The sequence below is a fragment of the Botrytis cinerea genome, chromosome 1 (assembly GCF_000143535.2).
Source record: "Botrytis cinerea B05.10 chromosome 1, complete sequence".
NCBI classification, from domain to species: domain Eukaryota; kingdom Fungi; phylum Ascomycota; class Leotiomycetes; order Helotiales; family Sclerotiniaceae; genus Botrytis; species Botrytis cinerea.
The window spans coordinates 1455133-1477390 of record NC_037310.1 but is presented as its reverse complement, the minus strand read 5'-3'; the positions used below and the strand labels follow the sequence as shown (position 1 = coordinate 1477390).

The 22258-nt window shown below is 44.4% G+C and overlaps 9 protein-coding genes across 10 annotated transcripts; 7 read left to right on the top strand and 2 right to left on the bottom strand.

Annotated features, from left to right (window-relative positions):
• Window position 1: 1 nt before the first annotated feature.
• On the bottom strand, window positions 2-1025 carry BCIN_01g04030 (hypothetical protein). The gene is made up of 3 exons (XM_001548921.2): window positions 644-1025; window positions 425-560; window positions 2-368 (listed from the first exon to the last, which is right to left on the bottom strand). The coding sequence occupies exons 1-3, from the start codon at window positions 779-781 to the stop codon at window positions 112-114; spliced, it is 531 nt and encodes a 176-aa protein (XP_001548971.1). The 5' UTR covers window positions 782-1025; the 3' UTR covers window positions 2-111.
• An 18-nt stretch (window positions 1026-1043) lies between these two features.
• Bccdc43 lies at window positions 1044-2844 on the top strand. Its single transcript, XM_001548920.2, has one exon. The coding sequence runs from the start codon at window positions 1412-1414 to the stop codon at window positions 2756-2758; it is 1347 nt and encodes a 448-aa protein (XP_001548970.1). The 5' UTR covers window positions 1044-1411; the 3' UTR covers window positions 2759-2844.
• Window positions 2845-2877: 33 nt separating this feature from the next.
• BCIN_01g04010 (hypothetical protein) lies at window positions 2878-4407 on the top strand. The gene has a single exon (XM_001548919.2). It carries the CDS (start codon window positions 3072-3074, stop codon window positions 4221-4223), a length of 1152 nt encoding a protein of 383 aa, XP_001548969.1. The 5' UTR covers window positions 2878-3071; the 3' UTR covers window positions 4224-4407.
• Window positions 4408-4593: 186 nt separating this feature from the next.
• BCIN_01g04000 (hypothetical protein) lies at window positions 4594-6129 on the top strand. Of its 2 annotated transcripts, none has more exons than XM_024690429.1 (3): window positions 4594-4822; window positions 4907-5053; window positions 5104-6129. In XM_024690429.1, the coding sequence occupies exons 2-3, from the start codon at window positions 4983-4985 to the stop codon at window positions 5870-5872; spliced, it is 840 nt and encodes a 279-aa protein (XP_024546198.1). In that variant the 5' UTR covers window positions 4594-4822; window positions 4907-4982; the 3' UTR covers window positions 5873-6129. The 2 variants fall into 2 exon arrangements, with proteins under 2 accessions (XP_024546198.1, XP_024546199.1); XM_024690430.1 differs by having other exon boundaries at window positions 4594-4826.
• A 437-nt stretch (window positions 6130-6566) lies between these two features.
• On the top strand, window positions 6567-7918 carry BCIN_01g03990 (hypothetical protein). The gene is made up of 2 exons (XM_001548917.2): window positions 6567-6950; window positions 7000-7918. The coding sequence occupies exons 1-2, from the start codon at window positions 6874-6876 to the stop codon at window positions 7766-7768; spliced, it is 846 nt and encodes a 281-aa protein (XP_001548967.1). The 5' UTR covers window positions 6567-6873; the 3' UTR covers window positions 7769-7918.
• A 699-nt stretch (window positions 7919-8617) lies between these two features.
• BCIN_01g03980 (hypothetical protein) lies at window positions 8618-10369 on the top strand. Its single transcript, XM_001548916.2, has 3 exons — window positions 8618-9203; window positions 9280-9653; window positions 9713-10369. Exons 1-3 carry the CDS (start codon window positions 8864-8866, stop codon window positions 10088-10090), a joined length of 1092 nt encoding a protein of 363 aa, XP_001548966.2. The 5' UTR covers window positions 8618-8863; the 3' UTR covers window positions 10091-10369.
• A 37-nt stretch (window positions 10370-10406) lies between these two features.
• BCIN_01g03970 (hypothetical protein) lies at window positions 10407-11915 on the top strand. The gene is made up of 2 exons (XM_024690428.1): window positions 10407-10719; window positions 10798-11915. Exons 1-2 carry the CDS (start codon window positions 10544-10546, stop codon window positions 11519-11521), a joined length of 900 nt encoding a protein of 299 aa, XP_024546197.1. The 5' UTR covers window positions 10407-10543; the 3' UTR covers window positions 11522-11915.
• Window positions 11916-15528: 3613 nt separating this feature from the next.
• On the top strand, window positions 15529-16402 carry BCIN_01g03960 (hypothetical protein). The gene has a single exon (XM_024690427.1). It carries the CDS (start codon window positions 15689-15691, stop codon window positions 16058-16060), a length of 372 nt encoding a protein of 123 aa, XP_024546196.1. The 5' UTR covers window positions 15529-15688; the 3' UTR covers window positions 16061-16402.
• Window positions 16403-16992: 590 nt separating this feature from the next.
• Window positions 16993-18686, bottom strand: BCIN_01g03950 (hypothetical protein). The gene has a single exon (XM_001548911.2). The coding sequence runs from the start codon at window positions 18347-18349 to the stop codon at window positions 17624-17626; it is 726 nt and encodes a 241-aa protein (XP_001548961.2). The 5' UTR covers window positions 18350-18686; the 3' UTR covers window positions 16993-17623.
• Window positions 18687-22258: the final 3572 nt, after the last annotated feature.

The window sequence follows — 22258 nt, the reverse complement described above, 5'->3', positions numbered from 1 at the left end:
TGCATGTCTCAACCATTTCCTCAAACAGATATTGGTATTGAGGTTATGCTTATATTTAGGTGGGTTAAATATCATATAAGATTCTATCCTCAGATGAGCACATCAAATTCATCACATCATATCTTCCTCGGCAGCCTTTTTCTGCGCTTTCTTAAGAGCAATCTGCTGTCTCTCCTCTCTCAAAGTAACAAAAACCCAAAACCAAGCAATCATTTCGATAAATCCCCATGTAAAAACGATACGATTCTGAAGACCCTCGCCCCAACCACCGGCGTGATGAGAGCTGCGAGATGCGAACATAGGGGAGGCGGACGAGGAAAGCCAAGAATAGAGTGCTATGGCCGCAGAGAAGGAAAATCGGATGGGAGCTGCGGAAAGAGTTAGTTTTGGGTTTCGGCTTGGATGAAGAAGGCGGATGACAAACCTTGGACTCCCCAGTGGTATTGGGATACTTCTTCCGGCATGGATATAGCTACTAGGTCTGTGATGCCGAGGAAGAGGAATATTATTCCGAGAAAGGCTATCGGTGCGGATTGGCGGTCGAAGGAACGCTCGTAGGGCTGTTGTATAGATGTGTTAGTATATATTATATGTATGAATATACCTCATGGCATCGCAGATATGGAGAACTCGAAAAACCTACCAAACCCATCGATTCACCCAAAATGAAGACCAGCGACTGCTGAGCAATGGTCACCGGGCTGGTGATGAAAAAGAATGCGAGGGTGATGTGGAGGAGGGAGAGAGAGGATATGATTGTCGCGCCGGAAATGATCCCCATGTTGAAAATATGTTGCTGTGTTGTAGAGATGGATGGAAAGGGGGAATGGTGTGGAAAGAGTGACTTTGGATGAGCTGGATATTTTTGGTCGAGAGATCATACCTATTCTTTAGAGCTATAAGGCTAGATGCTACCCTGAATGCTTTATTTAGGCGTTGTGATTAATCCGTTTCCGAAGCAGGGGTAATGCCTATAAATAAGACACTTGCTTATATATGCAAGCTTTCGTATGCTGAATGGAATCATGTACATCCATGATTGTGTGCTCTTTCAGAATTCGATTATTAATCAACCAGTCAATATTCTCATGTCAAATCTAGCTAGAGTCATTCAAAGGCTTATAATCATCTCAATATGTCAATACCATATCATCCTAAGAATACTTGTAGCTGTTCTATAGCAAAATAAAGAAAGCGTTTTCTAAGGGGTTTCGTGGTGAAAATCTTGGCATTTTTGATCGACTTCTGCTTGGTCAGCAATCACCAAAATCCGTTGAGAGGGGCCTGTGTCAACACGACGCATTATGTGAGTGTCCCGAGCTACATCCATGTTTTGAACTGTGACCCCTGAAAGTATCAGATGAGGGATAGACAACTTTGAGCTTGTCTGCCATCAAGCAAGATTGTCAAAATGGCAGAAGCTAAATTGGAGGTCGCAAAACACATCAAGTATTGGCAGAGATGTTTACATTCTCTCTTGCCTACTGTATATACCAGTACAGATTCCTCGCGCTTGACTCTTGGCTTCTTCATCCTTTCCGCTCTCGATTTACTTAATGTTGGCGCATCTACGTTTTCAGATTCGCAACGCAGAGCTATACGAGCTTGGATACTGAAGTGCCAACATCCGTTTGGGGGGTTTTGCGGTTCTACTAATCATAGGTTTCCTGATGTTTATTATGCAGATGTAGGGAATGGGAAACGAGATATCGATCCTGCGAATTTACCTGCGACGTTTTTTGCGATCTTGAGTTTAGGTTTTGTGGGGGGCTTGAAGGATGTGAAAAGGGAAGAGTGTTTGCGATGGCTGAAGCGACTGCAGAGGGACGATGGGAGTTTTGGGGAATTCATTACGGAAGATGGGAAAATACAAGGTGGGACAGATATGAGATATTGCTATGTGGCTACAGCGATTCGATGGATGTTGACTGGAGATGCGCATGAGGAGAGGGGAGAGGATGATATTGACGTGGAGAAATTGGTGGGACATTTAAGAGCTGGGCAGACATATGATGGGGGCATTTCAGAAAGTGCGCAGCATGAGGCGCATGCTGGGTACACCTATTGTGCCATTGCCTCCTTGTCCCTTCTCGATCGACTGCCAAAATACCCCTCTTCACAACCTACCGAATCATCAAATGCAAACCCCGCTTTACCTGGTCTCACAAACTTGCCGGAAACTATCAGATGGCTGGCATTGAGGCAGACATCGTATAACGAAGAAGAGGAAGGAGATGAAGATGGCCATAATGAAGCGACATCGGACCATCACTTTGTACCGGATGTCGACTCTACATTCGTTGGTTTCAATGGGCGGTGCAATAAGCGGGTTGATACTTGTTATTGTTTTTGGGTTGGGGGTTCTTTGAGCATGCTCGGTCGCTCCGATGTTATCAACAGAGATGGATCCCGAAGATTCCTGTTTGAGAAAACACAACATATGATTGGTGGTTTTGGGAAAACGCCTGGAGATCCACCAGATATCTATCACTCATATCTAGGTCTTGCTGCTCTAGCAGTACTGAAAGAACCTGGCATTAAGGAACTCGACTCCGCATTGTGTATCAGTGTGGATGCTAAGAAGAACATAGAAGAGCTAAGGAAAGCTGCATTAGTTCCTTCTAGGACGTATTGGGTGCATGGATACAGTTTCACAGTACGGGAAGATAGCCCCGAATTTGGAGAAAAGATGGCAATGGACGAAGGTCCGCCGAAAAGTCTAATAAACGCTTTTGAGGGTGTTAAGATAGCGGCATAATAACGGCGTAGTAATTCTTGGCTGGGTGTTTCTGTAGTACTATTTTAATGATACCACCCAAGTTCTTATCTTTGACAAATGTATCAAGTAGAGAGTGGCTTGAGTGTATCATGCTCTCTGTTGACGTGTAGCTATCTTCAAGCTTATCTTCGGAGTGTTTTTTCTTTACCAGATCCCCTGAAACTCCGTCAGGCGGCTGTTTATCGGCAAAACACCCGAGCTTTCGGTCGCGTAACGTCATTCGCCGAAGCTATGAGCTTCGAGCTCTCGTCCAAAGCTCTTTCAACCTCATTAAAATACAACCACATTCAATATGAGGCTTCTCAATTTTTCCCCACTCCTTCTCCTGGTAAATGCGGCCCATTCTTTTGATTCGCAGACTCCAATTATCGATGAATCGTCCTCGGGCTCTCTGAGCCTCCTCGAACTTCACAAATCCCTTGTCGAGATTGGATCCATTTCAGGGAATGAACATGATGTTGGCGCATTCCTGATTTCTTATCTGAAGAAACAGAATCTTACCGTAGAGATACAAGATGTCGAATTGGTCGAATCGTCATCGTCGCCGTCGGGAAAGAAGCGCCAGAATGTTCTAGCATATATCGGAGACAAGAGACAAACGAGAACATTGGTAACGTCGCATATCGATACTGTGCCACCTTTTTGGCCATACGAAAGAAGAGGCGATGAAATATGGGGCAGAGGAAGTGTAGACGCGAAGGCGAGTGTTGCGGCGCAAATTACTGCGTATCAAGACCTTATTGCGGCCGGCAATATTCACGAAGGGGATGTTGCGCTTTTATATGTGGTGGGCGAGGAAACGTTTGGGGCCGGTATGGGGGAGGCCAACAACCTGGGTCTTTCTTGGGAAACCGTTATTTTCGGCGAACCTACGGAACTAAAGTTGGCGGCTGGACACAAAGGGATAATGAGCGTACACATTACTGCAAAGGGAAAGGCTGGGCATTCGGGATATCCATCGCTGGGGAGGAATGCTAATTCGATGTTAATACCCGCGCTGTACGAGCTAGGTAGAATGGATTTGCCGTGGAGCGAGAAGTATGGAAATACTACGCTCAATATCGGAAGAGTTGATGGAGGTGTCGCGGCGAATGTTATTGCGGAAGACGCGATGGCCAAAATCGCTATTAGAATTGCTGCTGGTACTCCAGAGGAATTAAGAAAGTCGGTTCTAGATACAATAGAAAAGACGGGGCAGGATTTGGAAGTTGAATTCACTCAGGGTTATGGACCCGTGCATTGCGATAGTGATGTGGAAGGCTTTGAAACCATCACAGTCAACTACGGTACTGATGTTCCAAACTTGAAAGGAGACCATAAGAGGTACTTGTATGGGCCGGGAGATATCTTGGTCGCTCATTCCGATCACGAGCACTTGAAGATCTCTGACCTTGAGGAGGCTGTGGGCGGTTATAAGAAGCTCATCGAACACTCACTGGCTTGAGTTATGTCATTTTGGACACCCATTTCAGCACATTAATATGCGATGGGACTCTCTGCTGTATGGAATTTGACCAGTCAGAGTTTTCAATCCTTCTCTGACAGAACCTTACACTAATAGATATCGGGCGCGAGCCTCTTTCGGTAGAGTCCTGGAATGGAAATTTTCTTCATAATAATTGGTTTGAATTTCGAGGCATAACTCATACCGTGTGAACCTCCAAATGTATGTCTGATCGATAGTATTAGTGTCAAAACTTTCCTGTGCGTATCGATGAGGATAGTGATCTAGGTTATGATATACCATGGGATAACGAGAGAATTCATCGAAAGAGTGCTTGGCTAGGCCTTGTATAAGGGGCTTGCGCTTTCTTGGGGCTACCGTCTTCTGATAGTTCATCTTCTGTGTCTTTGATTCATCCGAACAATCGAATCATGAATCCATATCAAAAATTGAATTTTGACAATCACAGCATTTTATTGCTGAATGGTTCGTCACACACAGTAGCGAGTCCGTTCTTTCCTTCCTCCTAATGTCACACATAACAACAAGATCCAACCTTCAGGCCAATTCCTGCCGACGCAATAGAAATACAGAGATCAGTATGTATGCTATTTATCGTGTTCCCATATTTTTCATTTGAAAAACGTGGGTTTAGATGACCATTAGCTAACTTGACCTCAAAGCACATCTGGCTCAGCCATCTGTTATTCCAATTTTTCGTCTCGAAAATCAAAATCAATCCCCTCAAACATTGGAATCATGGCTCCAGATACAGAGTCCAGCATTGTTCGCAAAGCGCCATTTGAAGTGCCAGCTTGCGAATTCTATGAGTAAGTTTTATACCATTTTGTCCTAGCATCACTGTGCTCATTCTGTGCAGACGAAGTACGCTTTTCCATGGCGGAGATATGGTCCATATCATTTTAGGGCCTTCCAAAGGCGAGACGGGCAAAGTAAAACGCGTGGTGTCTCGCGCTGTTCTATCCTATTATTCGAAAGTCTGTGAGAGGAAACTCGGGTTGTTTGGAAAAATAAGTGACACCGATGCCAATGGTCAGAATCATAATAATGCGATCTTGGAGTTGAATGAGTGGAATACCGAGACTTTCGATATGGCACTTCAGTGGATGCATACTGGCAATATCATCATCGACATCGCAAAATCTCAACCTTTTGAAGCAATCCGGTTGTTTATTCAATTTTTCAAGATTGCCAAGGCATTGGAACTCGAGGGCTCTTACTTGAATGTGGTAAAAAACTTCACAGCTGAACTTTCCGCCGCCTCGGAAAAAGAATATGATGAGGACGAGAAATCTCCTATGATAAATCCTACTTTTGAGGAAATACTGAAAGATGCATTTGCACATCCCATTGATGGACGGGTCCGAGAGCTCCTGGCGAGCTTTTTGCTCAAACCGTATGTGAAGCACTTGCTATGCTCCGATACAAGTAAGACAAAAGCAAAGGAGTTTAAGAAGTTATTTGCAGAAGTTGAAGGTCTTGAATTGGATGTTTTGAGATTGGTTGGTGAATCGTTGAGTAGTCTTTCGATGGGCAAGGTGGACGGTGATGGGTATTCTACGTCGACGATGTGGTGTCCGTTGACGGAGTTGAGATTTGATACTGGGACCATGTATGAGGTCAAGTAGGTTGTGTCGAAGGCGAGGTTGGGTATTACTTTAGTATTGGGGTTTTGGGTTGTGTGGGGGTCTTTGGGGGGTGTTGATGGTATTTGGAGGATAGAGTTGAGGTCTTCCTTATTTCCATTTATTAGTAACTATGGCTTAGTTGCATTTTATTACACGTTGATTTTACATGGCACTTTAGTCTTGGGGGAGAACTGTGAGGCCATTTCATGCAATGGGTTTTTTGTGATAGTATGTTATTTTTGGGAATTAACTCGATATCTTATAGGATAGGAGTTGAGTTTACTTCTTCGATATTTCTTTCCGCAAGACGCAAGAGGTTATAACTTCGCAACATTGAGGTTATTGTCGATATTTAACGGACTGGAATCAATTTTCTTCTTTGGTAATCATACTTCATACTCTTAACTTCCTCGGAAGTTGCATTTGAAGCTTCGAAAGAATGATCGCAATGGCCGAAATATAAAAGAGACCTGGGAATCTGGTAGCATTGGGTGAGAGTTGACTATTTTATAAGACATCTTTTTTTTACAGATTTTCCCGGTGATTAGAAGTTATTCAAACGTTGTTTCTTAATGGTTAATGAGGATTGCATGTAGTCATGACAAACTTCTCAACGTTCGTATAGTTTCCGGAACTACTCAATGAAATAGCAATGGGCCATTTACCAAAGACTTGGTCGAAGTTACAGAGAACTGTAATGTGGAAGAACGTGATCTCAAAATTCACCTGTTTTAATGCAATGCAATGCGATGCTACAAATCTTAACATTCTCCACGGTGAATCAATTACGGTACTGCTATTTGATACCATAGTCTATTAAGCTGCACATATACGGCTTTATCGCTGGGCTCTTCTAATAACATAGACGCCTCTTCCTCTGTTACATCTCATTCCAGAATCATCATCGCCTTCACAGAATCTTAGTATCCCCCCCAATTTGGCTGTCCAACATAAGAACTTCACATTTTTGACAGCACGAAATCATTATCACAACGTCAAAGATGGCAACTCCATCGGACATTAAGAATTCCAAGGTACTTCCATTCATGTTAGATGCAAAAGGATCGGCACCTGGAATGTACGTCTACTCTCGTCTCCTATTAATCGTCATAAGCTAATGGTTGTAGTGAGAAGAGCTTGTACGAAGGTCCAACTGCGACTATCATCGTGGGACCAGCAGACAAATCTACAACATATATTGTTCCTCTGGCCCTCATATGCCACCGCTCAAGGTTCTTTGATCGCGCTCTCAACGGATATTTCAAGGAAAGCACCGAAAATCGTGTTGAGCTTCCAGAAGATACAGTCGAAGAATTCGAGTTGCTTCTAGAATTGATCTATTGCGGAAAACTTGCCTGGACTTCTTACATCCGAGGCCTCGATTCGATTATCAATTTCTACATCGTTGCGGACAAATTTGATGTTGCTGGTCCTTTCGAAAAAGTTGACACGAATTTAAGAACAATTCTCGTGGATCACTGGTATGCAATCTGCATCGAATATGGCACATTGGCATACGCTTTTCTAGAATCGGTATATCAACTGCCAATTGAACATAAGGCGCGTCGCCTATTTGCCAAGGCATGCGTACGACCATATCTTGTCTACGAAACTCTCATGAAAGATGCTCCGTACGGCAACACCTTACCTGCCGTTAGATCCAATACTTCTTGGTTGGATGTAAAAGCGGCTTTTGATACTATCGACGGGCTCGCGGTCGAGGTGGTGAAATCATTGGGTGAAACAATGGTTAAAGGACTTTCAGAACATAGTCACGGACCGGAATGCTATGAGGATCCCTTAACGGAAAAGAGAATGAGACCCTTGACGAAATGGAATTTTGCAGGCCACATTAATGCATACGGATCCAGGCTATGGCTGCCTCATTATGGGTAAGATATTTTCTTAGTTTATCATGAGTTTGGGGTTAGACTATTCAAACCTCAGTGTCATCGGATTATTTGGCTATCGTAATACATTGTGGAGGGGGTATTGGTGAATCGTATTCACAGTTTAGTTAGTTGATGATTACAATACAATCTTTCAACTTCGATTTTTTCCTTCAGGCCATGATATTGCTATATTCCCATCAAGACGAGAATGTAGATATAGATCTTGATCCCAACAAACCAGAATCAACGAGTGATCGGCTGGTTGCTTTTAGTGTATCCAGACATATTGAAAACTTCCGCTACCAAGCATGGAAGAACGGTAGAGTTTATCAGTGACCTTCTCTCTCAAACCTCAATGTTTATATTATAGTTCACTCTTCTCTCACCCTGAACCTGGCCAGATTCCATCAATAGTTGCCATTTTGACATCCCTCACTTATAAAAGAGAGAAATGCTCGTTGCTGGATACTCTGCATGGATAAATACTCCCAGATGTAGGTGCTCAGCCAGAATGTCCAGTTGGCGAAACATTAGTTTACCTAGTTCGACGACAGTCAATAGCAAGGACACCAAACCATTAGCAGGTAGTACTTATCCTTTGCTACCTTGGTCACCCTCTTTCCGTCAGTCTTGTGTGAATAAAACTCTGAGCGAGACATTACATCTTCCGCAGGTTCAGCAATCAAAATGATCTCAAAACCACGTTCAGATGTTTAAGCGTGGTGTTCGTCCAGTGAATCAAGGTCGTCGCTTCCTCATTTTATAAATTGCGCTAAGAGTCTCACGGTTAAAGAAAGAAGAAGATAAAAGAAGGTGAGCTTATTGGAAGCTTCTACAGATTCTCTCCACAATAGAGGTCAAGTTTTCAGTTTTTCTCTGGAATTTCTTCCACGCAATAAATAACTCCAGATTTCCCATCTTCGGTACTATTTCAATTCTTCCCACTCCAAGTGGTCTTTTCAACACAGGTGCGGTGCGTGACAAAGCATTAAGTAAATGCGGCAAACAACCCGAGCCACCAGATTCGACGTCTCTTTTAGGTCCAAACCGTGCCAAATCTGATCCTATCGCCAATTGCTCAACAAGATTGAATGGTACCATGGCAACTTTCAACCATTCTGCATCCAAGATGCTGGGTTCTCCCAGCGAAGTTAATTCTGCAAAGAACAACAATCAAGAGAATATCGCCTCGACTGTCAGGCCATTGAGTGCTAACAGCCCAGCCACTAATCGAACTCCTCTAGCAAAATTAGCACCACCTGTGACGAACACCACAACATTCGCATCTCCTGCAAGGCCAGTTTCTGCTATGCCAGCGAGGTCTCTCTTATTTGGCTCCAACACAGTCGGTCCCGGCTTCGAACCTTTTAGATCTTGTGCAGTCAGCAATACTACTAGCCCTCAAGCAGTTCAAGCTTCTGAGCCTCCATTCACTAAGGGTAAGTCTACCTCAAAAACTTTCAATATGATAAACTTTGAAAAGGCCCTGCTATTTTACATACTGACATCCCTTAGCTTCACATCAAATCCAAAGCGACACAGTTAATCCGCACCCCCAGAAACGCGCCAAGATCACACATAACATCGCCGCTCAACTGCCCGCCAGTGAGTTCACAAACAGACTCGATTTGTTTCGCGGTCCTGAAGTTCTGGTCACCGCTGGCATCCAGCTGGGAGTCAAAAACTATCTCATACCTAAAGCATTACTTGTTCAGGCTTCACCATACTTCCAGAATGCCATCACAGCTGAAACTTTGGGTCAAATTACACGAGAAACTCTCAAAATCGATTGTTCAATCGTAGCCTTTGATTTCGTTGTTCAATATCTTTACACTGGTGCTTTTGTCCGCTCTGATATTGCTGGTTTTAGTTCTGGGTCGCAACAAGTTGTAGGTCATAATGATCCTCCATGTGGGATGAAACAACGCTAACCTCTCAATCTATACAGACAAATCTTATCGATTTCTACGAGTTGGCAGAGAAACTTGGTCTTGATATCTCGGATATGATCTTGGATAATATCAAAGAGCTGCTTATGATGGATCGTCTCTATCTCCAGGCAGGCCACATTTGCAAAGTTGCCAATTTTCCAGACGGCCAAAAACTTCTAATGTTGTTTGCGCGCTCATGCATTCAAACATACCTTCAGTCTGTCAATCCTATTCATGGGAAGGCTTGGACATTCCGTTTTCAAAAAGAGCTCGACACATTGGATGGATTTGCCGCGAATCTCATGCGTGTGTATCGAGAAGTGGCAGACCAACGTACACCTTGCATGTTCACCGAGTCGTGTGATCTTCTCAATGGCAAGAAATTCTCTTATTGAGCGAGATTGAGGGATAAGAATGATAGTACTGGCCATACCGTGTAACTTATAACATAGGGGCTTTTTTGTTACATTAACAAACTCTGAGCTTTCTGACTTGCAGTGAAGCAACGGAAGAATTAAGGTATGAATCATGTGGCATATCATATTACATATGATACGCAGTAGGAAGAATTCTCGTACGACACTGAATTAAAAATGAAAAGAACCTTGTTGGCCAGATTATTCTTTGATACTGCCACATAGAATTAGCGTGAAATATATAACCTTGAAAAACCATTGGTCTCTCATATTCAACTTCCATCTTAGAAGAGTAGTATCAATACACCTTGTTGGTCACCTGTTTCGGAACTATTTCAAACAAATTTCAGAATTTTTGAACCAACTTTCATTCAACTATTTTAAGACAAACATATATCAACAATCCCCTCAAAAGCCTCACATCAAGAACAAATGGGCATTATGGATAACGAGGTCTTTCATTTTGAGGATGATGACTATGATTATCAATCCTCCAATGATGAGTATAGCGACGAACTTGAGAGTGAACCATGGGAAAATCGCAGCAGAAGATCGACCAACCCAGAAGAACAAGTCCCCAGAGCGACTCCAGCAGATCAATTCTTGAGGTAAATATCATGAATCCATATATACTACATGTTTCCCTCATATACTCACAGTCATTCGAACTAACACTTCTTTCCTAGCAAAATCAATCTTCTCACCGGACCCACTGTCAAGATCGTCGTCAACTCCATGAATGGCTCCAAACAAACTCTCACTGTACCCAAAAACCTACTCTGTACACGATCCTCATTCTTCCACCACGCTTTCAATGGCACTTTCAAAGAATCCGTATCTCAAGAACTCCAACTTCCAGAAACATCCATCGCGGAATTCGAACTCGTTATTCAATTTCTCTCCACGGATACCTTTACATTCCCCAGCACCGTGATCGACTCCCACGAAAAACTCACTCTCTATCTCCTCTTCTTCAAATCCTGCCACCAATTCTCCATTATCGGTCTCTCTCCCATCATCATCCGGTTCCGAAATTTTCTCCGCTGGTGTTCCGCCCGCGGCGAATTCCCCGACCGCTTTCACATGCAAATCGCCATTTCCCTTCCTGCTTCCCACGAGGCGCGCAAGCTGGCTGTCGCTGCCTGCGTCAAGCCGTATGCGTGTTCGATTACTAAATCAAGCACGTGTTATGGACGGGCGATGTTTCATCTCGAGAAGTATGTGGAGGAGGAGACGGAATTTGCGGCGGATTTATTCAGAGCGTATACGAAGGCTGTAAGGGGCGCGTTGGGCACCCATACGATTGTTGATCCGCTGACGGGGGCGGATTATACGGTTAGTACGGGAGTGGCGTGTCAGTTGGAGAGGAGCAGGGGAGATAGGTGTGTGAATCATTTGGGAAAGTTTTAGTTGTGGGCGAGTGGGCAGCGCGTCCGATAGTCCGGACTGCAGTCTAACAATGAAGATTATCAAATCTCCTAACCAATTTGAACCGTCGAATCATTTGAGATGTTGTATTTGATTGGAATGTTGAATCATTTTCAAATTTCAAATTGCTTTTGGACATTCAGAACCTCATATCGCTAGACTGCAGTCTGGACTATTGAATCCTCTGCGAATGGGGTTTTGGCTGCGGAGGAAGGTTGGGGAGGTATGCGGGACTAGAGATGGGAATTGAGCATTTTTCTGCATGATTGATAGGGAGTTAATGGCGGTATCTAAGGATAATAGCAGGTAGAGGATGGATATCTCACTTATCAGAACTAGATTATGAATATTAACAATCGCACTATACTTTTGCTCACTTGCTTTACCATCTTCGGCAAAAAAAGCCAAAAAAAAAAAAAAAAAAAACATTCTGAGAGATTCACTACTCAATCTCACCATCACTATTCGGACCCATAAGAAAGTACTCTGAAGTACCTTCAAAGCAACAACTAGAATGTCAAAACCTTAAGTGTAATAGTTATCTGAAATCTCAATAAACCAAATCGTTTTTTATATCATTAGAACTTTTATTGTTAATAACGTCCTATCAATATAGTGAATAGAAAAGTACATAATATTCTTTGAGAATAATATAACGTAGTTTATTTATTAGCATGCGAGTTATATTATTATATAAGTCACCTCTTTTTGTAGTTATACAAGAATTCGTCTAACTATGTGTAACCATGCACTTTCTTTATCTCACAATATAATTTTGTAAAGTTTCAAAAATTTAAAGTGTAAAAAGCTGATATTTTTTTTTTATCATTATTTAGTATCTTTTCAATTTGAAAAAAAAAATAAAAAATAAAAAAAAATATTGATTGGTTATTAAAATATAGATATTAGAAAAGGCTGATTTTGGTGTATTTTCGAGTGGTCCACTCGATGATATGGTCCACTTGATAATAAATCACGTTATTTGGTATTATGTTAATAGCGAGAAGGGGTTCTGGGGAGGTGGTGACACATTGGGCACGTGCATGGTATTGAACGAATAGGCAGCGAAGATATCATGGAATGTATGTACGTGAAATGTGCTGAGGATAATCTTGTTTGTGCAGTGTGAAATTATACTGAGATGCACAATGACAGCAGATACTCTGGCTTTGCACATAATGCAATCTTGCATTATTTCGTATGCCATTATCTACCCAGAAGCCGAAAGAAATCTTGGGATCTGATTAGTTACCGTCGCCAGTGTAGATGCGCATAGGCGTCTTGCAAGTACGTGCAGGCTCGATGAGGGCAAAGGTAATCAACCAGCTACATAGTTCAATACCGTCATTTCCGCGATTTCTGCCAAAGTAAAGGCAGCACGACTTCATGTTCTTATTTTTAGCATCAGTCATACATGGAAATAAGAAATACATGTGGTGATGGATGTGGACGTGCAAATGGACGCAAATCTAAATTCTCCTTGCAAGCACCCATCGTTAGGCCCGCGCGCTCGCAGGTCCATAGCCAGGTATTCGATGCACGAGAAACCGGATTTTGATCAATGCGCTTCAGGCAGCGCTGTTGTTTGGAACAAGGGACGACTCTTTGGTGCTGCTTTGGCAGAGGCATCCTCATCGACTGCACTTGCAGCATCGGTATTCTGGACTATCTACATGCGAATTAAACGTGGCAGGCTATAGAGCTCTGTACCACCTTGACGCTCGCATGTGGCAATCTCGCGCCTGTCAAAACCCATGATGATTGTCTGGAAAACATCCACTTCTGCGCTTGAATATAGTTCTGAAGCATACTAATGTTCCAGAATACAGTTTCTACCACGGTTTCGCATCTGCTGCCTACAACAAACGAGTCCACATCCAATATCAAACGGTTCGGAACTGGCGAGACAGATCCTCCGGGAAGAAACCCGAGTCAAATACCCTCGAAGATCAGGCTCTAGAAACTTCTTGGCTCCTAATCTAGAACGCATTTCGCTTCCATTTCCAAACAAAGGTTCGAATCCTTCGAACCCAAACGTCACTAGAGTGTTGACGGAAGGCCTTGCGTGCAAGGCTGGGATTCCAATTTAAATTCTGCATCTTTGATCCTTCCAACAAACCGTGAGGCTGCAAGTGGAGTCGGACGGCCATGACACCTTAGATTTGCTAATCTTTTGAGCCGCCGCGCACGAGCATTGGTAATTTGCTTGGCTTATCATGACAAAGGGGAACCTACTGCTTACCCCCGCAGAAGGTCAAGCTTTTAGGGTGGGGGCCTCTAAGGCCCAGGAAATTTTGATGACCGGGTTGGCTTGGGCGAAAAATGCAAGCAATTTTCGAGCTGAAGTATCAAGTAGAGCTTTCCTGACGAAAAACCGCCCGGGCTTGGCTGGTGAGTTCATGTAATAAGTCGAGCCAAGTTCTTTTTAAACAATCGAAGCAAGTCCTTGAAAAAAAAAGCATCCTCGTGTCGACAACGAAAATTTCTTCCTTGCTGCTGTGAAAGGAATGACACATGCAGTAAAATGGAGAAGGTGGCCGCATCATAAGCGACCATCCAAAACGCCAGCACCCATTCTCACTCAGTACACTCGCATCCTTCCTCGGATCACCGAAGTATCAAAACCCTGACGGGGTCCCGAGTGAAGTCGAAACGAGCTCAAATGCGTTAGAAGCACGGGGAACCAACTACCGGAACATGTTTGCAGCGCGTCGTTTCGGATCTACTTCTTTCATGCCTCTGTTTTCCGTGCAGAGCTCCACCAGCCCCGACATCCTGCGTGCTGTCCGATGTGAATCACGGGATTCTTTCCTGGAGAGAACCTTGGAGCGAGGAACCACGTAACTTTCTCGTCGATCGCGTAATCTCTATCATTTGTGCAAATTGTGCTTCGGCGAGTCCGGGCGGATTCGATTGTGATGTGATCGAGTCACAATATCGGCAGTGGCAGTGAAGAGGTAACGGTTGACGGTGCGACTCAGAGTTCTGTTGTGGATCCGGTTCACGGAGTGAGCCAATATCAGACCAGATGGATCGATGGTGATGTTGGTTTCCGAAGCCATACCTAATATTTTGTTCGAGGGTCTGTTTCAGTGTAACCTCCGTAAGATGTTTAGAGGTTGTGGAGACCCCGAGAATCCTGATTTTATTCCATGGGACGTTGGATAGGCTTTCGCCTCTATCACCATATCTGTTAGTATGAGATATCCCCACGTTTGGGTTCTTAGTTCGAAACTAGATGTTGTGATATCGTATTATCTGATCTATTTGCTAGAGCTGGAAGGATTAGATCATCATTCTGTACTTTGAAGACGTGACGAATGTCCTAACGAATACTCAAGCAGAATATGATGTAAGCGGTTACGACGCAAGCAAGGCTCCCGAGTGCCAATGTACCTAAGACTTCGAGGCTCTCTCGGAAAAATATACTGACGAATATAAAATCCGATGTAAGCCATTACGCCGCCTCAAGGCATTCGAGTCCGAAAGTGCCAACTATTTTGAGGCTCTTTTCCACGGCAATAACTGCTATGCATCCGAGTCTTGCGTTGACTCATTATTGTAAAATAGCAATATTAGGTCTTATCTCTTGCCATGGAGTTTCTTCCTCATTCAATATTCCGTGCCTCAGTGACCAACTTCTGGGACTGCAGATGACCATTGACTTGACACTGCCATGCGGCTACTCCGATGTTCCCAAACAATTCCAGCATTCCTCCCAAAGTGATCTATTGAAAGGAGCAACACAGTAGTTGCTCATTGATCCCATCGCACAAGCTTCTTCCCATTGACGGCATTTCCGGATCTCATCGGATGAATCCCATACCAAAGCATGTCCACGACGATGGAAGTAATGAGCATCGTCAATCCATACACAATACGAAGGACAATTTCTCACCCAAACAGCCACATCCTCGTCTCTCCGAACTCTCCTTCCCTTCCCCCCAAAAGAAACCCAAACCCCTCCATCCCATCCCCCAGCGCCCCTGGATTCCCAACCGTGGCCTCTCATCCAATCACCGCCCCCCCTTCGTATATCAAGCATCCAGTCCCCCGCCAAAAGCTCCACATATTTTCTTCCTCAGCGCTTAAGTCCGTCCCCCATTGCCTCAGCACCAATCAATAAGATAAGCATCCACTCGTAAAAGCATGCCACCGACCCACACAGCACACCCTTATCCGTCCCCTGTCCCTGTCTCCCTCCAATCAACCATGCTGAGGTTCCCCATTCATCCAAACTCTCCGATTCTGGCGGCGCTTAAATCCCTGACTTTTGCAATCGGTCTTCCAATTTCACTTCTTGTGTATCCAATAGCTCATCCGAGCTGGGAGATGCCACAGACAAGTCGGTCGGTCTTTTCCCGCTCCCCGTTAGTGGGTCGATGCTGCTTTGTGCTGCTCTTCCTGAATGCCGTTTCGTTTGTCTGTTTGGTTTGCGCTCATCCATCGACGGTTCAAAATAGAAATCTTCGTGCCGCATACGATGATGTCCGTAGGGAGGGATGTCATACAGTACAGTGAGACACGATTGTCTAATTTTGGTACATGTAACCTCTCTGAACATCCCCCTCAGTTCCAGAACGTCAGTTATCATGGGAGGAGTATACGAATGCTACAAAGCCGTCGATGTGTGTTTCTCCTCACGACAATAATAGCTATGGATCCATCACGGAGTCTGGGTAGGAAGATTATGCTTATTTTCCCCCTCCCTCGAAGCCGAGCAGCCTACGAATCGGGGTGTGTATTCCGTAGGGGAGTTCTCAACGTTCCATGTGCTTATTACACTGCTTCTATTGTACACCTAGGCAGCTTACAGTCTAGAAAGGCAGGGAGTTATCGATAGCACCTTAATCAGCCGTGCCAGTATTCGTTTAACGGAACCTGTTCCAAGCAAGCGTGACACGCTTCATCTTCGTCACTCTGTGGCTTGGACGGCTGGTGATATACGAAATATAGCTTAATTTATGCAGCCATGTTCTTGTTCTGCGCAGTATGGATTATTTCCGAGAAACATGTCACATACATACTTACATACATATGTCACCGGTACTGAGTGGATTCACGGGGTGCATTTACGCTGTGGGAATCACATCGGTACTTGTATTTTGGGATGTGATATGTGTCTATTTATTGCGGCGAGTGCACGGAGGGAAGTGATTATCTCTTGGTGTGATGGGTCTTGGTGATGTGATTGTGCGTGCTGCGTGATTAATTGATGCGACGAACGCTGAAAATTTCCAAGAACTTAAACGTGTGATTCATGTTGATATTGATGTTATTGATAGACACGTACATTCTGATTCATGCGCAAGGAAAAATGTGCTTCGGGACTTGGACTTACGAAAGGCATGCGGTCCGGTAGATCATGACTGTAGACCAAGACGAAGGATGGAGGTCAGAAATAATTAGTAAATTGCATAAGCTAATCATTTTGCACTTGGGAGATGATGTAGTGTGATATAATATTGTTTTTTGTATTCATTGGCTAGCTTATACGGAACACTCCACTATAGCTTCATCTCACCACTCCTCCTCTTCCCATGATCCTAGATTCGTCTTCTCTCCCAAGATTTCTTCTAAGCACCTAGGAAGTATCCATTCTCTCAGACATGCCCGTGAAACGCCCATGTACAAAATTATACGCCAACAGCCAGCAATTAAGTCCCGTTCTCCTCAATGAAAAAAAAAAAAAGAAAGCCTGATCCTCCACTCCTATTCCTGTACTTCCCAAATTCCAAGCAAACCCCACAAAATGCAATAGTCAGTCCGCTTGTTAACACCAAAGCCGTGCTATGAATGATGTCCACTCCGGAACTCCAGATGAGACTCCAGGCTATAATCGCCGAGCTCGCACATTTTCCTCCCTAAACAAGACACGACGGTGCCATTATTGTCGCAATCAAGAAATGAAGCCATAAAGTCGTTAAATATAAAGGTTTTTGTTGCTTGACGTCGGCGGTGACAAAAGAAATATGTTATAATGAGTAGTGATGTAAATATATGTAGTTCTAAAGGAACGTATTGATGTATGAAATGCGATAAATGGAATGCCGAAATGAGGGGTAGCATATTGGTATAAAATATTCACTCCACATGATGGTCGACTTTCCTTCTCTTGCCCTTGGGTGCGGGACTCATTCGAGGTGTATATGTGACTGTTCGGGTGACAACTTCCCTGACTTGACGAACGCTTGACCGTGTTTGTTTCTGTGGCTTGATATCAAAGTATCTTGCCTTGCCTCTAAGATCCCAATCATATGGCGAACGTGCGCTTCGTGCACTAAAGGGAGAGCGTGCGCTTAAGGGAGACTCAGCATATGAAGATGCTGGTGAAGCTGGAATGCGAAGACGTCCCAGGATCGCAGATGACGGCGCGGATGTTGGGTAGCTGAATGGTGTAGGAGGAACAGAAGTGGCTGGTGACTTATGTGCATCGCAATTGCATGAACAGTCACTACCTTCACTGCTAGTCAAAGATTCTGATGAGGGTGCAGATGTGGGCGTTGGCCTCGAACACTTAATCTCTGTAACGACGGGGCTGTTCATAGTCTTGAGGAAATCGGTATATGCAAGAGGAGGGGTAATGGGAGTCTTGATAGAGTCTTCTTGTTTGATGATAAAGTCGGCATAGCCAGGAAGTGGGCTACGTGCGGAATTTGATAGAGCTGATAGCTCGGAGGGAAAGGTTGAAGACATTGGAGTCTTGAGTTGGGGAAGCTTGGGTTTGGTAGTAGACATTGACCTTTTGGGTGGAGGAAGAATAGGTGCGCTCACGGCTGCGGGAGCAGAAGCTTTGATTGGGGATTCCATTATTTGTAAAGAATGACAAAGTAGACAAAAGGGTCCAAAGGTGTGCAAGCAGCGACGACGGTAGGGTTCGAGATCCGTGAAGAAAGAAGGGTAGAGGTTGAGACGTTTTGGGTCTTGGGGAAGTATTATAATATGAATTTCGAAACGATGTTTCCCCCCGTAGCTGAAGCAAGCAAGGTAAGGAAGGAGGAAGGTATGGTAACGGAAGAGATAGCGCCAAAAGGAACAGGGTCTGTCTGTACTGACGAATTTAGTATCCAGGACTAAGTCAGAGTAGGGCGCTTGGGGATTCTGGCAATGAGCGTAATTGATGATGTTGGCCGCCTTGGTGGAGGCCTTTTGACAAGGCAAGGTGGTAGAGGATGTGGGTCGGAAGTAAGACAAGGGAGGGAGGGAGGGGGATGAGGAAAGCAGCTAATAAGCTAATCACTTTTCTGTTGTTTGTGTTTGGATTCGAATTTGGATCTGAACTCTGATTCGATCGAGGTGTCGTTGCCGTTTAATCTATTCGGGCCCCTTCCAAAATGTCTGGAACATCCAATAATGTGCCGGGAAGAGGATCCTGTGGGTTCGGCGTGGGAGGGAGAGGGAGAGGGAGAGGGAGCAAGAGTGAAAAATACAATACTGGGATGGGAACTTTGTACACAAGCAATAAAAAGTTCCGATGCGTAAAAGCGGCGACGAGCGATGTGTGCAGCCGTTTGCTTTCTTTTCTGGAAGCGATAAAAATAATAAAGTGACTTGGGCTAGTTACTGTTTTATATTGCACTTGGTCCGAGGGCTGTGATGACCAGGGAGAAGTCCCACGACCAGGTCAGGGCAGATGGAAGGTGTTGATTGAGCAAGCCGATCGTCTAGTTGGAGACGAGTGCGTCGACGAGACTGGAGTAAGAAATGGCGACTGATTAGCTGGCGACGGAACAGAGTATAGTATACGGGTATGCAATTGGAAAAAGTGGACGCAATGCAATAATTATCCTTAATTGTTCATACGGGGTGTGCGAGAGACGACGTAGGTAGGTAGGGGAGGGTATGCGGAGCGACAGTGAAGAGCATGTACGAGCGAACTTCAACACAATCAATCCAGTCGCTGATAGGACGAGATTGAGATGCTGTGACTTCTCAGGGTGGCGTCGCTTTCGAGTATTGTGATTGTCGCAATTGTTCGTTCTATTCTCCACGACCGACACCGACAAAGCGATGTATCAATCCTAAGACGTGATTCGCGTTTTGAGTTTGGCGTTTGGGCAAACTGACTGCAGGAGAAAGAAACGTGAGAAACCTGAGAAACCTGAGCGGTTGGAGCTGAATCTAATTTGATTGGCTCCGCTCAAATGGGGGTCTCCTCGTGAGTATAGGCTATAAGCTATACTTAGAGCGGATGTCACGAATGTGTTCGGGCGTCAAAAGTATGGCTTATGATTCGGTGGAGAGTCGATTGATCTGATGATTGGTGCTTTGTCCGGCAGGTGTGCGATAGTGATATTGGGCAGAATTGCTTTTCATTTGATATTCACGGTGGACAAGATTCAACACCAATGTGAAAATGGGGGCGAAGTATAGGGATAGGGGGTGAGAAGGGGGCCGATAGATGCAGTATTGCGGCTGTCAAAATATGTTCACGAATGAGGCCTTCTGTGAAAGCCGATACGACTGAGAATAGAGAGAAGAAAGTGTCGAATTGAATGGACAGATAATTTCAATATTGGGACTATCGTTCTCATTTTGTAATGTGTTCTTACCGCTTCATGATCTCCTCAATGTCACATTCGACGCGCGCATCCAGACGGAGCTCTCACTGTTCAATATTCAAAACTCTTGCATTTCGCATGGTCGAATCATCAGTATCAGGAAAAATATCTTCAATTGACAGCCTTACAAATTGGGCCCTTTCCGCGCGCCTGAGGGCTGCCAGGGATATATGGAGCCGCCAGCCACGGGGTTTTCTCAACAGTTGTTCAGAAAGTGGCTCAAAACACTGATATGAGTGGTTGCGGTATCACTCGGGGGTTTATCTCATGACCCAAGTCGATACAGCAGCGCGCGGTTCGGATTAATAAGTCCACAAAGGCGGGGGATTTGGCTCGAATAAAAAGATGTCACGATTTTAGTTTCTCGAAGACTTCGATACAATGACCTGTCCAGACTTACAATTCGCAATCCATGCGCCCACTCTTCTTTCCATCCCCTATCCCTTCTATAGAGCGCTCGACCTCATGCAGTCAGAGATTCTAACAGGCTTTACATGTAGCTTAAACAGTGCTCCTCTGTGGCACATATGGCAGACAGACAAATACTACGGGTTGATAGATCGTATGCGGTATAAATTGCATTGGTCAATTGATGGTCAAGGAACTATCCGCAACATTACTAGATGGCCCCAATGTGGCCAGCGTTAATCTTGAGCATCATCATGTCTCGAGCTTTGGTGATGATAGGGATCAGTATCTCGTGTAAATTTTCCTATTCTAGTTTGCTTGTAGTCAAGCAAGATCCGCATGGAATTATGACAGCATGAGTAAGATAGGATCAGTCTATTATCTGGCTGGGATACTCGGAACGGGGCGTAGGATTTAGTGAGATCTAGGAGTGGGATCTGAATGTGTCAGTATACCTTCAATCCTGCCAAGTATTGATACCAAGTGTGATCAAGAGACAACATGGCAGGTAATCGCCGTGTTCATCAAGGCTCTCAGAGAGGCATTATTCTCTGCTTTGGTGCCATCACAACAACTCATCCAAGTGTCGTGATCTCATCCAATAAAAATTTACGAGCCGCCCTTGCTGAGGTGTGAAGATCCCGGTGCTCCACTCATGCAAGTGATTTTCACCATCGTTGACGCTCTGATGATGACGCCTTGTAGCAAAGTCAATAATTAATACTCCGAGGAAACAAACGTGGGATGCTGGCACATGTGATGAATTACTACCCCGTGCTAGGCTTATCTTTGTGACCAGAACGAAGACCTCTCCCCATTCGGAGCTCAAATGAATCAATGTGAAATCCCAATCAGTGACAAGAAGGGGTAACTACCAACTCTCATGATCCTTCAAAGTCTTAATGAGACCATCTTTTGATCTCATGTGGAAGATCTTGAGTGTGCGCCATTGAGGCCACAAAAATAGTTTCATATGCACGGGTCGCACTCGGGTTCTGATGGAATCGCTCGTTCCTTCGATAAATCTCCAGTATCTGATCCGAAAATCATGATAACATAAGCTTCGGATGACTCAGAGCTTTGCTGGACACTTCGCACGAAACGGAATCATGAAGCTCATAGTTTCAGATCCTTTCATATTAAAGCTCTCGTGAAATCCCTCTGACTCTTTTTTTAGATTGTCCGTCGCATTGGACTCAAGTTTCCCGTTGATACTTAAATGGAGGAAGTGTAAATGACAGTTATGATAGGATTGGTTGGATTGTTCACCCGCATGTCCGTTCATCCATAACGTGCCTTACGTGGAAAACGTAAGATGAATGAATCCCATTCAAGACATGTGAGTACTTGAGTATTTAGGTTCAAACCTATCATCACAGGCTGATGTGTCAAACGATGATCTATCGCGCCTTTGGATTTAATCACTTGAAAAAAAAAAAAACCTTCACTCCTCTTCCTGGGAGAAGTCAGAATTTCGCCTCCTGGGTAAGCGGGACACTTTATGTTGTCGATTGGAGCATGGAGTCGTATGTTTCTACATCAGCACAGATACTACTTTAATGTAAGATTAATATGCCAGCGTGTTGATCTCCTGGTCAGCATCTCGATTTTCTTTGGTGGTATCCATACTGTAGGTTCTGATTGAACGGGCAAACGATTTCGCTTGGCCACAAGAGGATACACGACGAGCTTAGTCGAACGGTGAGAGCTGCAATGTCACATTTAACCGGCGCCACCCGACAATTTGTGG

Excerpts from the sequence above, each read along its gene's own strand:
- BCIN_01g04030 (XM_001548921.2), bottom strand. The coding sequence starts at position 781 with ATGGGGATCATTTCCGGCGCGACAATCATATCCTCTCTCTCCCTCCTC. Across the intron at positions 561-643 it reads TGGGTGAATCGATGGGTTTG|CCCTACGAGCGTTCCTTCGA; the intron begins GTAGGTTTTTCG and ends TCTATACAACAG. Across the intron at positions 369-424 it reads ATACCACTGGGGAGTCCAAG|CTCCCATCCGATTTTCCTTC; the intron begins GTTTGTCATCCG and ends CTCTTTCCGCAG.
- Bccdc43 (XM_001548920.2), top strand. The coding sequence starts at position 1,412 with ATGGCAGAAGCTAAATTGGAGGTCGCAAAACACATCAAGTATTGGCAG.
- BCIN_01g04010 (XM_001548919.2), top strand. The coding sequence starts at position 3,072 with ATGAGGCTTCTCAATTTTTCCCCACTCCTTCTCCTGGTAAATGCGGCC.
- BCIN_01g04000 (XM_024690430.1), top strand. The coding sequence starts at position 4,753 with ATGTCACACATAACAACAAGATCCAACCTTCAGGCCAATTCCTGCCGA. Across the intron at positions 4,827-4,906 it reads AGAAATACAGAGATCAGTAT|CACATCTGGCTCAGCCATCT; the intron begins GTATGCTATTTA and ends TTGACCTCAAAG. Across the intron at positions 5,054-5,103 it reads CCAGCTTGCGAATTCTATGA|ACGAAGTACGCTTTTCCATG; the intron begins GTAAGTTTTATA and ends CATTCTGTGCAG.
- BCIN_01g03990 (XM_001548917.2), top strand. The coding sequence starts at position 6,874 with ATGGCAACTCCATCGGACATTAAGAATTCCAAGGTACTTCCATTCATG. Across the intron at positions 6,951-6,999 it reads AAAGGATCGGCACCTGGAAT|TGAGAAGAGCTTGTACGAAG; the intron begins GTACGTCTACTC and ends TAATGGTTGTAG.
- BCIN_01g03980 (XM_001548916.2), top strand. The coding sequence starts at position 8,864 with ATGGCAACTTTCAACCATTCTGCATCCAAGATGCTGGGTTCTCCCAGC. Across the intron at positions 9,204-9,279 it reads TGAGCCTCCATTCACTAAGG|CTTCACATCAAATCCAAAGC; the intron begins GTAAGTCTACCT and ends GACATCCCTTAG. Across the intron at positions 9,654-9,712 it reads GTTCTGGGTCGCAACAAGTT|ACAAATCTTATCGATTTCTA; the intron begins GTAGGTCATAAT and ends CAATCTATACAG.
- BCIN_01g03970 (XM_024690428.1), top strand. The coding sequence starts at position 10,544 with ATGGGCATTATGGATAACGAGGTCTTTCATTTTGAGGATGATGACTAT. Across the intron at positions 10,720-10,797 it reads CCAGCAGATCAATTCTTGAG|CAAAATCAATCTTCTCACCG; the intron begins GTAAATATCATG and ends CTTCTTTCCTAG.
- BCIN_01g03960 (XM_024690427.1), top strand. The coding sequence starts at position 15,689 with ATGCCACCGACCCACACAGCACACCCTTATCCGTCCCCTGTCCCTGTC.
- BCIN_01g03950 (XM_001548911.2), bottom strand. The coding sequence starts at position 18,349 with ATGGAATCCCCAATCAAAGCTTCTGCTCCCGCAGCCGTGAGCGCACCT.